The following is a 14,174-nucleotide window of genomic DNA, read 5'->3' on the forward strand; positions in this document are numbered from 1 at the left end:
TCAAAGCTATATATGTTTGTTTGTACTAATGATTAGAAGTACCTTTTCATTTTTAACTTCTGTGATTTGACATATGAAGTGACTAATATAATTTATAAAATATGAAGAGTGTTACAACTGTAACGTATAAAACACAGATGAACATACCACAGCGTCAAGGTAACCCATTTCTTGCTTTGTAAGCCAGAAATACTTGTGGGAGTATTGTAATGTTCCAGAGTGCTACACTGGGCAAACAGATCTCTGGTCTTAGTTGACAGATGTGGAGCAAAAGCATGTGGTTGACAACCCTTAAACACTGCACATGTGCATGTTGCAAGAGCAAGTTATTCCAGATAAAATCACAATAAAGTTATGATCAGCATGCTTTCACTTAACTTGTCCTCTTTCTGACAGTATATCATAGTTTGACATTGCATATTTTTTTAATACTATTACTGTCTGTGTGAAGAAAGCTTAAGATAAGGAGTTTGTACTTCAGAAAAGATGGACAAGTAGATCTAAAGAGTTGCTCTGTTGGAAAAAAACTTCTTATATATGTGAGTTGTATCTGGTAGGATGCAAACATGGGTATTTGGGGAACTTAGACATTGCAGTAGCTCCTGGCATTCAAGGCATTCACTATTAAGTGTTGAGAAAGGATAGAAATTACTTTTGTAACTTGCTGCATCTGCTGCAGAGAGGTACTCGTTAGTCTTGCAGACCTTTGAGATAATTGCACTCAACAGCTGCTTCCAAGGTCAATCAGAAGACAGGCAAAAAATATCTTGGGAAATGTCCAACTTCTTGTAAAAACTGGTTATGAGTGGCACACTGCCAGGGGACCACTGGCACTCATAAATAATGATAGCACAGCTTTCGTTTGGCTTTAACTCAGAACTTCAATCAGTTGCTGGAGGGTGAGAACAGGCAAAATAGGACTGAGAGAGCTTTTTTTGCTTTACATGAAATGCCTTACAGCATATCCAAATCTCATTTAATCATGGAGTTGTTAAGGTTGGAAAAGACCTACAAGATCATCAAGTCCAACCTTCATTTACATGAAGCTTTGCTTTCACATTCTGATACAGTGAAGGGGTTTATGCTGTTTTACCAGGAGAAAGCGAGATCATCCTTAAGCCTTGAACTTGGCAATATGAAGGCTGTTTGGAGCCTCTGCATGTCTGGGATTTCATAGCTTCATTGAGGTAATTTGTTGGACATTAGTACCTTTCCATTCCCCAGTATGTTAGATGTGGAAGTTCATCAGTTTAGAAGGAGATTATTTAATTACCATAATCTCTATATGGGGTTCTATTAAGATCAGTCTTTGTATGGACATTTTTCAGTGCAAAATGGTAAGCTATATTTCATCTATTACATGTTCTCTTTTTAGTTCACTCTTTAGTATGAAAATAGTAATGCAGAGCTTTCAGACTAGCAGCCGATCTTGAGCTGTTTCCTCCTATGTTATTCTTTCAACACAATAGAAGGTAGGTTTAATATTGCAAAACAGAGGAATTTCAAAGCATTTCCAAATATTTTTTAGCAGATGCAAACAATCATTTAAGCAATTCTATTCAATTGCCATAACATGGCACATCTAGACAGCCGTGTGTCCAAAGAAAACAATTTGCTGTTCATTTAACCCATATTTGTGTTTTGCCTTTCCCCATTCTGACCTTCCCTCAAGCATTCTTACTGTCTTTCTCATGTTGATAATATGAAAATATTTTTGGAAAAAACCAAGAAGTTTTCAAATGAAGTAAAAGCACTTGCACTAATCCTTGCACTAATAATTAATTTAACCTTTGTTAAATTACTATCATGTATCTAATACAGATTACAGTATACAGTACATAATGGTATCTAATATATGCTATATCATATATATATCTATATCATAGAACACTGTAATCTAATATTTGCTGGAATAGAGCCCTTCCATTATGTCAGTTCTTTTGTCTGTAGTACATCCTCTGATTCAAACTGGAAATATTTTAGTTTTCTGCAACAGCCCAGTCTGCTGTAAGGCCAGAGTCTCAATGTCCACAATAAGGTCTGGCAGCCCTTTATCGCATGGAAAAGAGCTGACACTGGAGGGAAGCTGGTCTGTGTGATTGGTTCAAGATTTGTATGGCTTTTGCTGAGTTACTACTGGGCAGACACTCTGAGAAAAAATTCTGTTAGAGATATCTAGTATCTCACTGAGGAAGAGTAGGAAAATGAAAAATAGCTGGTAAATGACTAGGAGTATGGGCAGGTCAAAGGCAATCTGTCAGCTAGACTGTTCATCTACCTAAGGTAAAAATATTGAAATAATAAGATAATATTGAATCCATGATTTTAGAGTTGCTTAGGGAACATTGCCTGAAATCAAATAGTCCTTTCAGTCAGAAAAACAATGTAGTGATAAATGTGGGAGGGTTTGCTGTCCATGCCTACTTTGCTGAAAGAAAACTTGTTCCACGTAACCAGAAGCCTAAATTTACAGTAATTCATTTTATTAGTGGACACAAGAAAGTTAAACACAAAACACCTCACAGGCTGACTCAAAATACATATGAAAGGTGGAGGAGTCTCAAGCTCCACACAGTTATTTCTTTGAAGTGCTGAATCTTGGTGAGTGGGTTCCACCTGGGCCTGGAAAATTGCCCAGATCCAAGTGTAGCCTCTGTCCTTGCAAGAAAAACAGTTGTTAACATGTTTCTGACATTTCAGTGAAAACAACCTGAGTCACTTTGATTCATTTATGTTTGTGGTGCTGCACTGGCTGCATTATCTGCCTCTTCATTGCTCTCCAGACTCGAAGTGAATCACAGAAATCTTCCAGACATCTATCTATTAGGGAGAATGAATTACTGTATAAAAATATTTGTGTAGGTTGGGGGAACTTTGGTGATTAATAAGCTGTAATTCACTGCCTTAATACATTGTTGAGGGAGCCTAAATGTAAATTTTTAAGTTTTTAATTTTAATTTTAAATTACATTATCTCTGGGATAATGTAATCTCAGTGTTGATCAGAGTAAGACTTCAGCTCAGCGTCACTTATTGTGCCTTGTGCAGTAGAATAAATATCGTCACTAAGCCCATTATTCAGGTTTCAGAAGTAATTAGATGGTTTTTTTGAGGGCAACCTTGTTCAACTAGTGGCTGCTTTATTACTTTAGGTGAATGAAAAGGGCGTGTAGTAGTAAATTACTGCGAGCAGGCTGCTGGAGAAAGCAGGGTGAATTCTAACTTCAGTCTGCTCATTTGGCACTAACTGCATGCAATCTGTTTCTGTCCATGTGTGAAAGCTACCTGCATGCAGTCTGCTGCTCAATAAGCCATCAAGCTGTAAGAAGGCTGCATTTTCAGTCTGCTGTGCACCAGAAGGCAAACCTTTAATTAGTATCTTTTGAAAAAGATCATGCTTAATAAAAACCCATGAAATTCACTTCTGCGATTATAGCAGCCAGTGTGCTGCACATTCATTAGAGTCAATTTTGACACCATTATAGTTTAGAAAATAAATTATTACATGGCTAGATTTGTAGGTGTTCTAGGAAAACAAATTTGCCTGTCTTACTCCTGTCTCCCAGCTGTGTATATTAAACAAGTATCTGGGGATATGTGAAATTTACTGCTGGACATAACTATTAGACAGCAAGGAAAATATTCTAGCTCAAAGGCTCTTTTCAATTAAATACATATTGATTTTCAAAGTCACATCAGTCCTCCAATTACTTCATTCTTTTTATGGTAAGCCACAGTGTGGTATAAGGGAAATATAAATGATAACCAGATTCTGCCTGTAAATACATTTATCTTTTCTGGTTTGATATAGTCTTCATTATGTGCATTGTCCAAGAAACTTTAATCTCAAATAATGTTGACTGATTTCCTTTCATGTATTTTTATTTTTACTGAAGCTTTAAACTGAAAAGGAAAAAAGGAGAAAAAACCCCACCCACCACTTCTTAAATCTTCCCATTGTCTCGCTCTCTTTCACACATATAGAAAAAAGGCATAGTCATCCTTTCTGCACTACCATAGGCTTATACATCACCTTCTGAATATAAGTGGCTTCAGTGGGAGTTACATGTAGTGTGAAATGGAGACCTATCCATGCACTGCCTATGTGTTCTGGACATTTGCATGAATGCTTTCTCTAGCATCATTTACACATTCTTAGTTTTAACCCTCACATTTTGTTATGTTTGCAAAAAGGCTCTAAACCTTACACCAGTAACAGGTTTTTTATGAAATATTTGCTGGTTACAGTTAGAAAGATTTGTCTAAATACTCTCTTTCTAAAAATATACTTTCTCAAGGTCTCTTAACTCATATAAATGAACAGCCTAATGTCTTAATAAGAGAAGGGTCTGATATTTGGCCAGAAAAGCCTCAGAGGTTGATTATTCAGAAATGGGACCTTTGTCAAAGGTCCTTTTAAAAACAGAGCCAAAACAGAAGGGTCAGGCAGCTGCTTGCAAAACTGCCAGCCACTATGACTTGCCTCCCACTGAGCTGCCAGGAAAGCACAAGGTATAGGGATCATCCTTGCCCAGAGTGGGGGCATTGCAACGAGCACACACCCATTTCAGATGTTTTTCTTCTTAGCACCATTCAGATGAGATGGCCTTCTGCAGAAAAGACCTCTCCAGGCTCAGCTCATGTCTGACCCAATGGCACTGCCCTGTGTTCCTCTAACCCTCTATAGGTGGGTGATATTTTTCAGTGCACACTTGAGCAGAGAAACCATTTGGAACACTCTCACTTGAGAGTGAGTTTAGGTTCTTTCACCAAGGATATTGTTTTCTGAAGTGGGGTGTTTAGCTTTGGGGAGTTGACTCGAGTGTTCACAACATGACTCCTCTCAGGATCTGACCCCGTGTGTTCCCTGAGACACAGGGAGATTAAAGACAGCCAGCATCAAAGCCCATGGCTGCACGAAGCTGGCCATGTGCTCTGGCTCTTCAAACATGTGCATCAGTGCAATCTGTACGTATGCAAAGGGAAATGCCTCCTGCTGTCCACCAGATACAAGTGTGCTTTCCGTTAAAGTGAAGACTCCACACATATGTAGGCACTTACTTTTACATGAAAGGCAGGAACTCGTTGGATTTTTTGCCACTGTCTAGGAAAACAGTTTCAGAAATCTCCTACTTGGTGTTTCTGAGCCTATATTAGTGGCTTCTCAATGTTCCCCAGACCATGCATGGCTCTGATGTGTATTCCAAAACCTAGTATGCCACAGAGAACAGAATTTCTGTATAAAACAGTGTGTGCAGTAATTCTTTGAACAAAAACCATTTTAATTTGCCCTGAAGCCAACATGACATAAATAAATCAAGTAACAAACTGTTCTGTTTGTTGGGTTTTTTTTTTATGAATATATCTAGTCCATGTATTTATTATTTCTTTAGCTTTGTTTTTGTCTGCTTCCCCAAGGTAACAACCCTCTTGAAATCTTGCCTTCAGTCCATCCATGGCTCACTAATACCTTTTCAGTCATTTAGAATAAGCGAGGAAATCCCAATGTTTCTTCTTCTTCTTTTTTTTTTTTTTTTTTCATCCTGTTTGGCAATCACCAGTTTACTATTCATCATTAATATTTTGCTGAAAAAAAGTAGTGTTACATTCCTTTTGTGATGTTCAGGAAATGTGCAGGAGAATGCAGAAAAATCAGTTGGGGAGAGATACATTTTAGCATCATGAGGCCTAGGGAAACAGGCCATGTCCAGGCAGTGTAACAAGGTTCCTTTTGTACAGTGTAGGGAGTGTTAGTGAGGTAAAGCTTGCAGAGAAAGGTTTAATATGTTTTTTAGTAAAGCATCTGATATAACTGAGGGGAATAAAGCACACACCAAAAGAAGCATTTGAGTACAACCCTTTTTAAAAATTGAAATAGAAGACTTCAGCTTGTAAAAACAAGATTCTCCGCATGCCAGCACAGTGATTAGGGTGTCAGATGTACTGATCTGCAGAAAATAATACAGAAAGAAATAGATGTTAGATTTACGTTTCTGTGGGAGTTATATATCCTCTTGGGTTACAGGAGAATCTGTCCTTCAGTGTGAATTGCCACATGCTCTCTCAGGGATCTAAGTACCTGCTTCAAGGCTCTTTACAAGTCAGTACAAAGCAAATGCAAACAGCTTCCTTGGGAGAGACTAAGACAACTGCCCAGAATAGCCTATAGCCCCCTAACTGGAAGGAAAACATTAGGAGAGTGAACTGAAATCTTCGCAGCAAGTAATTTCAAAGAGGGACTTTAAACTATGTTTCCTGTATCATAGGGAAATGTTCTCCCAGGGAAATACCAGTTAATGTTTATGTACTGCCCACTACCAGTAACGTCCTGACAACACCTATAAGATCAAGCACTGTTGGCAAAGGCATTTTTAAACTCTGTTAGCTCTGTGAGCTATGGGTGGCTTTGCCTATGCCCACTGGAGGAAAATAGGCACTTAGGAGGATTGTGGCAACTCAGACTTTTGAGATGATACATTACAAGGGTGAGTAGTGTTGGATGAAGCTACAAGATACAGAAAATAAGAGGCAGAGTTGTGAATTGGACTCAAACATCCTAAATCTCTCCTTGGAATCCTAACCTCACTATACTCCAGGCCCTAAATAAAGTTAATAGATATTCTTTCAAGGTCTAAAGGATTTGGTATTAGAAATGAGAAGGAAGTACCTCTGGTATGGTATACCCTAAAAAATGAGTTCATCTCTGCGAGCCTTGATACTGCAAATAGCAGCTTTAACAGTAGTGTTGGCAGATGCATAGCTTACTGGACTGAGTCCTTAGCTCACATTTTTTTTTCAATGCATTGAATTCATTCTTAGAGTATTTCAATTTCAGAATTCATGAAGGAACAGTAATGCTTTTCAACTCATTCTTTCTCTCATCCCCTTTCATACTTTCTGAATGTAATGATAACTGTTCAGTTTGAGAAGTTCTGCTGTGTCTTCCATGGCTGTGATATAAAGGTCTTAGTCTAAAAACAAAGGGACAAGTCTAGAGCTCAAGCACCTCTTGCACATAGGAAGGGGGAAGGTTCACATCTCTCTGCAATGTGAACTGTGAATGCCATACAACCAATAACTGTGAATACTCCTTAAAAATAGCCACAAGGCTGTGGGATTTCCCAGCTAGTATAGTACGTTTTTTACTTAATTAGCAGGGAAAACAGTCACAATCACATCAGCACTTTATTGAGAAAATCATAAATACCTAGCAATTCCTTTGGTTATCACATAAAATATTTACTTCTTGCACTGTCAAAGCACATGGTTTTCTCAAGCTATTCCCTGCTTTCAGATAGTGGACTTGGCAAACTTCAAATCAGTTCACATTCAGAGCTTGTACTGAGAAAAGAGAGGGATAAAGAAGAGGACTAAGTGAAAATTCAAAATAGATGCAGCTCCTAAAGTCTTCAGGTCAGCAGTACCATATCACTTTTTAAACTAAAAACCACCAGTATGTAAACAGCAAAATGCCTCTCTTTATCTGCTATTACTCGTCCCTATTTTATCTTCATTTTTAGGGAGGAAAAAATACTAAATTCTTTTTATTCCTTTTTTTTCTTGCTTTGTGTACTTTGTTTATAAAGCATACAAGCTGGAAATCATCACTGTTCTTGCTTGGGAAAAATAGCATTAACTGCATGAGGAAAACATGTATGCTAAGAAAGCACTTGAAAAATCCATGCAGATGTTAGCAACCAATACTGGAAAAAAAAAGCCTCTGTAATTATATTTAGGTACAGTTTGAAACATTTTCCAAAATTTACGTTTATATTATTCTATTCCTAATGGAGTTGGATTTTACATTCAGTTGTCTTACTTCAGCTAATTCTGATGGATCTCTGAGCAGTTCAAAGTCCTAATTCACAAGACTCTGCTAGATTAAGAGTTGTGCTTTTTAGCTCACAAACGCAGAACTTGGATCTATTGAGTGTTTGGAAGCAGGAAGGCAGATAGGGTCTAACTGATATCATATCCATGTAAAATGAAATTGAATCAAAATCCTCCATAGAAGAAAAGGATCCTTTTATATTCCCCATACACGTAAAAGATATTTAAAAAGTGATATGAAACTTGTAATATTTTTTCTTAATAGATAGTCCTTATTTCTCAAAGCAGTTTCTTAGCTTTCTGTGAGGTTGGCATTCTCAGTGCAGAGGAAGCCACTGCATCTGCTTTAGTATCAAGATGAAATTTATTTGTCCATAAATTGTAAGAGCTTTGAGTCAGTTGTCTTTGTAGAGAGGCACCTACTGGAATTTTCAAAAGTTCTTTAGCAATTAGTAAAGATACTGTGTAGTTATGAAATTCTTCTGCCACTGGTTAAAGCATATGACATTATTCTTAAAGAAATTTTATATACAGAAGTCTGTGATTGAGAGAGAAAAATCACACAGTTCAGACTATTCTTGTATTCTTAAGACACAGTAATATTAATTATATCAACAACATGAATAGTTCCATTAAGAACTCGAAAGCAATTTAGACTGATGGCTGTACTTCGTCCACATTTCAAACTGTTCTCTGATGTCTCCACCATGCCCGACAATATGGTCAGTATGTCAGCTTTTCATATCCTTCCCGGACTCCTGCTGATGTCTGTGCACTGCATATTGCAAATCTGTGAGTGCCCAGACTCCTTCTCTAAAGTGTTTTTATGGTCCCTACCAGATCTGTGTGGAACTGAGCATCTTGTAGTCTTTTAATATGCTATTTCTGACAGTGTCTTTGGGGTCACTGGGGAGCTATTATCCCATTTTTGCCGATGGAACACATTAGATTCCTTAAAAAATACAGTGGTGGCTGTTTCTTTCCTTTAAAACATAGTTGCAGCACATTACTCCCTCAGTTCATCCCATTAATCCTATATTCTCTGTTTTATGACTTTGTGTGTCATTTGATGTAGGCAATGTCTTCATCTATGTCTTAGACAGTGCTTGATGGCTAACAATAGTCATTATGTCTCAGTCAAAAGCAATGATGTACTGAAATTTCTTGTAAGAATACCTCTGCTTATGAGAGATCTCTATACCTGTTTTGTACACCCATGAGTTTCAGTTCAGTCTAGTCAGTTTGGGTGTTGAACTGAACCAGCCTGAAGCTCTGAATTTTTGGAGGTTCATCTATCACTGAATAATGCAGCCAGACAGAGGGAGACAGTTGAATAGAAGTCAATATGCCAACTGTTCCTTCATTTATTACTGCCATATTAAGAAAGTTGATAGAGTGGAACTAATCCGTCTGCTCACAATTTATGCCCTAGCAATAAGATACAGTTTCACTATTTCATGAGCTCACTCTTTGACTAACTTTATTAAAATTCCTTCTATAGTATCATTTTTAATCACTTTTCATCCAGTTTTAGTTATGTGTAAAATAGTAGAAAAAGATGGACTAAAGAGACATGAAAGGATTTCATAAGAAACTCAGGTCAGCTAAAATAGAAACAGATCAAAAAATTAAGTCAGTGAGCCTACAAAGGCCAAGAGAAAAGTGTTCTAAATTACCTCTTTCACATGAAGTTTTGTTCTGTCATGTCTAAAATGCAAACAGTCAAAAGGAGTAAGGCAGTCCTGGCAGCATCCTGAGAGGAGGCAGGGCTGTGGTGCCTGAGGGGAGGTAGCTGGGTAACCTGCCGGGCTGATGGGCAACGCTGGCTGTGGCACTGCAGAGGCAGAACTGACAGGTGGGGAGGTCTCCTCCCTTCTTTACCAAGAATACTCAATGAGGTTTATCTCATCCATTAGTTCCCAGACATACATGGGCTCTGGATGTAAGAAAAAGGCAGAATTTTGGCTACATGTTGGTTGTATGCAATGCTAAAATGAATTCCTGTGAGCTTAGTTATATTTCTCCTGTTGTTTAGCTTAAAACATTCTGATACTCTGATCCTTTATTAGACTTGTAGGGGTACTCTTCAGTGGTTTGGACTGGGTACAGTTTCAGAAATGCAGAAATTGCCTGGTTTTCAAAATGTTGAGCCCACCACTCCTTTTGATTGCTAGGGGGTTTCATACAAATGCACCAAGAACTATTATTGACCAAACTGTAGACCTTGCTCAGTCTACAGTACAGTCTAGATACAGTCATCCTGGGTGGGAGTTTCCAAAGCATTCAATTCATTAACAGAAGTCTACTTCCACCAAAAAGTATAGATTTAGCAACAGCTTGAAATGGACAGAGTTGGGTTATTCCAGAAAAATGCCGAAAATCCTACCTTTCTATTTAAAATGCCTTTTTGAGATGACAGGTAGTAGCAGCTGCAGATGCTAAAAGTAACTTTATTTTTTTGTGATGCTCTGTCACTGCTGGAGCACCGACTGTTCAAACAAGCACAGATAGACCATTTGTCCTTTGTTTGATAAGACTTTTCCCAGGGAAGTCTCAGGCTGCTTACTTTCTCTCTTTTTAACTGCTTCTAGTTTGGTGAAAGTTTATGGGGTTAGTCTGTAGGCAATTGCTGCAATTTCAGAGTAATCACTCTTTCATTAGGGTGGAAATGGTAAAAAGGTACAACAGTAATTAAAAATTCATTAATAGTTAATTTAGATTCCTTAATCTAAAGCATGGTTGCATCTGTAATGGTATTAGCTATATGACACTCATGCCATATTAGCTGCATGAGTGTGGGTCACCTTTATAATGCTTTGTTTACCTGTCTCTCTGTCTCCCCCATCCAATTTTAAAACTGATTCTGGATTTGGGTTTTTTTTAATATTAACGTGCACCTGAGTGAAACTAAGTCTGCATTATGTTTATGTATACACATAAGTATATAATTGAGAGGAAATATAGTGTGTGGTTATTGAAAGGTGAGCTAAACAAACAAAATTCTTATTAAATCAGGCACACAGACTATAAATAAATGAAATAACATGAATTAGTAGTTTGAGAAAACTGTAAAGTAGCAGACTCAGAAATCTTTGTGATCTTTTAAAGGCTAAAATTTTGTGAAAAATCAGGTTCACTGTAGTGTGGTCTGAAACAGAAATAATTGTCATTTCAAACAGAAGAAATATTCACTCTCTAAGTATCAACCAATGATGACTAAAAGCTCTCTATATATAGAGAAGAAAGCTTTATTCCTCTTCTATTTGCAAGTGTTCAGATGATCTTCCATAAAGATAAAAGAAAGTTTACTAGTGAAATGCCAAATCAATTGCCAAATCAATCTTATAAAGTGTCATTCTAGATATGCACTAAAGTACATAATGCAGGGGAATTTTTCCTTTGATTCTAGTCCAGACATTGCAAGGGCCTTCTTATATCTCCCATCCAAATATGAAGGCTTGCAGGGAGAACAGACACAGAGCAGAAGCTATCATTTATGTTTACATGTCTTGCTCTCATCTTTGCCATGAGTGATCTTTTGTAAACATACTTAAGATCACAAGATGTTTCATCTTTGGGCAAGACAAAAAAAAATTCATGTCACTGCAGCACCTGCAAAAAACAATAAAAAATCTGCAGGCAGTTTGAAAAGCCCTAATGTGCTATACATTGATGGAGCTGTGGTAAAATCTGTAGCTGCACATTACATTAAATATGTCAGTAATGGTAAAGGATTGGTCTCCTACAAAGGTAAAGATGAAACAAATAAGCTTTGTTCAGGGATTCACAATCTCTTGTGACCTGATAGTTTAGATGTGAATTACATATTAAACACAAACAGCGTCCTTTAAAATTCATGGTTCGCCTAATTTGAAAACACAACAAAGTCAAAAGTGACATAGTTCCCTGCATATTAATTGTACTTAGTAGGTAACTAGCCACATGAAACTGCTGTTAATGGTAAAGAAATGTAATTTAAAAAAATCTTGGTTTTTTAAACACATACCCTGGGCAGAGATACGAACAAGAAAATCCCTGTTATTTTATGGCACTGTGTTGAGAGCAATGGCAGTACATTCAGGAATTTTGGACTTTCTTGTGAAGTCCTGTGCAAATTGTATTACTGCAAGGTAGGAACTTTCTGTTGTTAATGTTGTTTGAAGTAATACTGTCAAATAGCTGTACAGTGTGTCCAGACCCAGAGGCTCCAAGACAGCATCACATTTAACACTAGAAGATACTATGCCATTCCTTTTGTCATAACAGCTGCCGCTAGTTACAGAGATTAAGCAGAGAACAGGACAACCCAGAAATACCCACTATTTCTCTGCCTATGTGTGCACAAAAATTACCTTAACCCCTTGAAGTCAGTGGGAAGACTTTTGTTTCTGCCACCATGGAATTTAATGAGATCAGAATAATTTTGAGACAACTATTTCACTTTGGTTTTTTGATTGCATAATCAAGAACTACCAGTATTTACTAAATTCCAGGATGTGTTCATATTGCCATCTGTATCAATTGCACATATTCTACTAACTGTCAAGATTCACCTACATCCTACTAGGACTTAATTGTAATTTTCTCATTGGTGTAATTTAGGCATAACATCCTAGATGTAGCATAATTTCATGGCAACAGTGAATATTATATGAAAATTGTGAAATTAATTTTAATGTCATTTTAGAAAATAGAAATTGGCGTGCTTCAGTGAAGAAAATACTAATGAAATATTTTTGTTCTTTTTGGAGAAATTGCATTTCAGTATTCTTTATGTTTCAAGAATAGTCCTTCTTGAAATGGACACACTCCAGTAAAAGTGTCTTTACATTTGTGTAGTTTGTAAATAATTAGTAGTACTAAGCATATGCAATTTTTTAAAAAGGCAGATTTTGAATTACTGAATGTTATCACTGGATTTAGCTAGAAAGGTCCACTCCATTTTTCATGCAGTTTTTACTGTATATATTTATATATATATGGTATATATACTTATATATTATAAGTAGAGACAATATAATATTTTGTGAAAGTTATATATGTTTCCCTCAATAAATTTTCTTATGTCTTTAGCAAATGTAGTATTTTGTATGTTTACTGTAGATTGGGATAATTTATTACAGAACCCTTGTCTGAATGGAAAAAGAATTATAAATTTCATATTAAGCTATATATTGAAGAATAAAGGATGAATGAACCGCAGAACCAACCCCAAATATGTTTTTTTCCTCTTTAAATGTGCTTGAAGAGGATTTCAAAGTTATGTGGATGGGCACACTGCTGTAATTTTCACATATTTCATTTAATTCAGGACTGTGGTTCCAAAATTCACCCAGAGGAGTCCTGTGGCTTGCAGCCTCTGTCTCATGAATACCTCTCAGCAATTTCACAGACAGTGTTTAAGACCTGTGAAGCTGGAGACACAAAAGGTTTGTACTTTATCCCCTTTCTTCTGAAAATTAACTCATGCACCTCATGAAAGAAGAACTAGAAACAGTATTTACTTTTTGGTATAGACATGCACTAACCTATGCACAATAAATTGAACTAATCACTTGTAACAGTTACTGATTTTTAAAATCAGGTTAATTAGTTTATGTGAGAATGTGTTGTTAATAAGTTTCTAATCAATGATCCACCATTGCTTGTGTTATTGTCATGTAGCCTTTACAATGCATAGAAATATTTCTATTGAAACCAATTAAAATAAAAATCATCGAATCACAGAATATTCTGAGTTGGAAAGGAACAACAAGGATCATTGAGTCCAGCTCTTAAGTGAATAGCCCATACAGATATCTTGGCATACCTTGGCATTATTAGAACCCTGCTTAGACCAACTGAGCCAATCTCAGATGTTTTATTCGAAATAGAAGGTATTGTCTACTCAAAAATTAACTTTAGAAAAAGAATACAACATTTTGATCCATTTGAATGTTATACTTCCGTTTATATATTGGAGACACAAAACCAGTTTTTAGTTTTACATATAGTTATACCTACAAGATGGACAAATTAAACATTCTACAATAAGCAATGCAATCAAGACGTCTTTGGTTTAGTGTGAACTCAGATTACAACAGAATGTCAGGCATGTACTCATGTTAAGGTCACAGTTGCATAAAGATTTATTCAGGTGTACTTTAACTACTCAGCTGTGTGGTCATTCATAGCTTAAGTTGTTGCTGTATTAGACCGTAAGTAACTTTGTTCAATCCTTTATTAGAGAAATGAAAAATAACCCAACACTCCTTTATGGTCTATTGACACAACTGTATTCTTTATCTTTATCTGTACTTCTCACAGCAGTAAATTTGCACAAACGCATGGAATAATCAATAAAAA

The 14,174-nt window shown here is 36.6% G+C and overlaps 1 protein-coding gene across 3 annotated transcripts in view; it reads left to right on the top strand.

Moving 5' to 3' along the window:
* Positions 1-14,174, top strand: part of CPED1 (cadherin like and PC-esterase domain containing 1) — a 148,755-nt gene that overhangs the window by 108,903 nt on the left and 25,678 nt on the right. For all 3 annotated transcript variants that reach the window (XR_003527105.1, XM_027639691.1, XM_027639692.1), the window contains exon 17: positions 13,141-13,258. Coding sequence is in view for 2 of the 3 variants with exons in the window: in XM_027639691.1 (XP_027495492.1) it covers positions 13,141-13,258 (118 nt within the window). In the remaining variant the exon portion in view is untranslated. The remainder of the gene's footprint in view (positions 1-13,140; positions 13,259-14,174) is intronic.

The sequence above is a fragment of the Corapipo altera genome, unplaced genomic scaffold (assembly GCF_003945725.1).
Source record: "Corapipo altera isolate COAL_440 unplaced genomic scaffold, ASM394572v1 1b, whole genome shotgun sequence".
NCBI classification, from domain to species: domain Eukaryota; kingdom Metazoa; phylum Chordata; class Aves; order Passeriformes; family Pipridae; genus Corapipo; species Corapipo altera.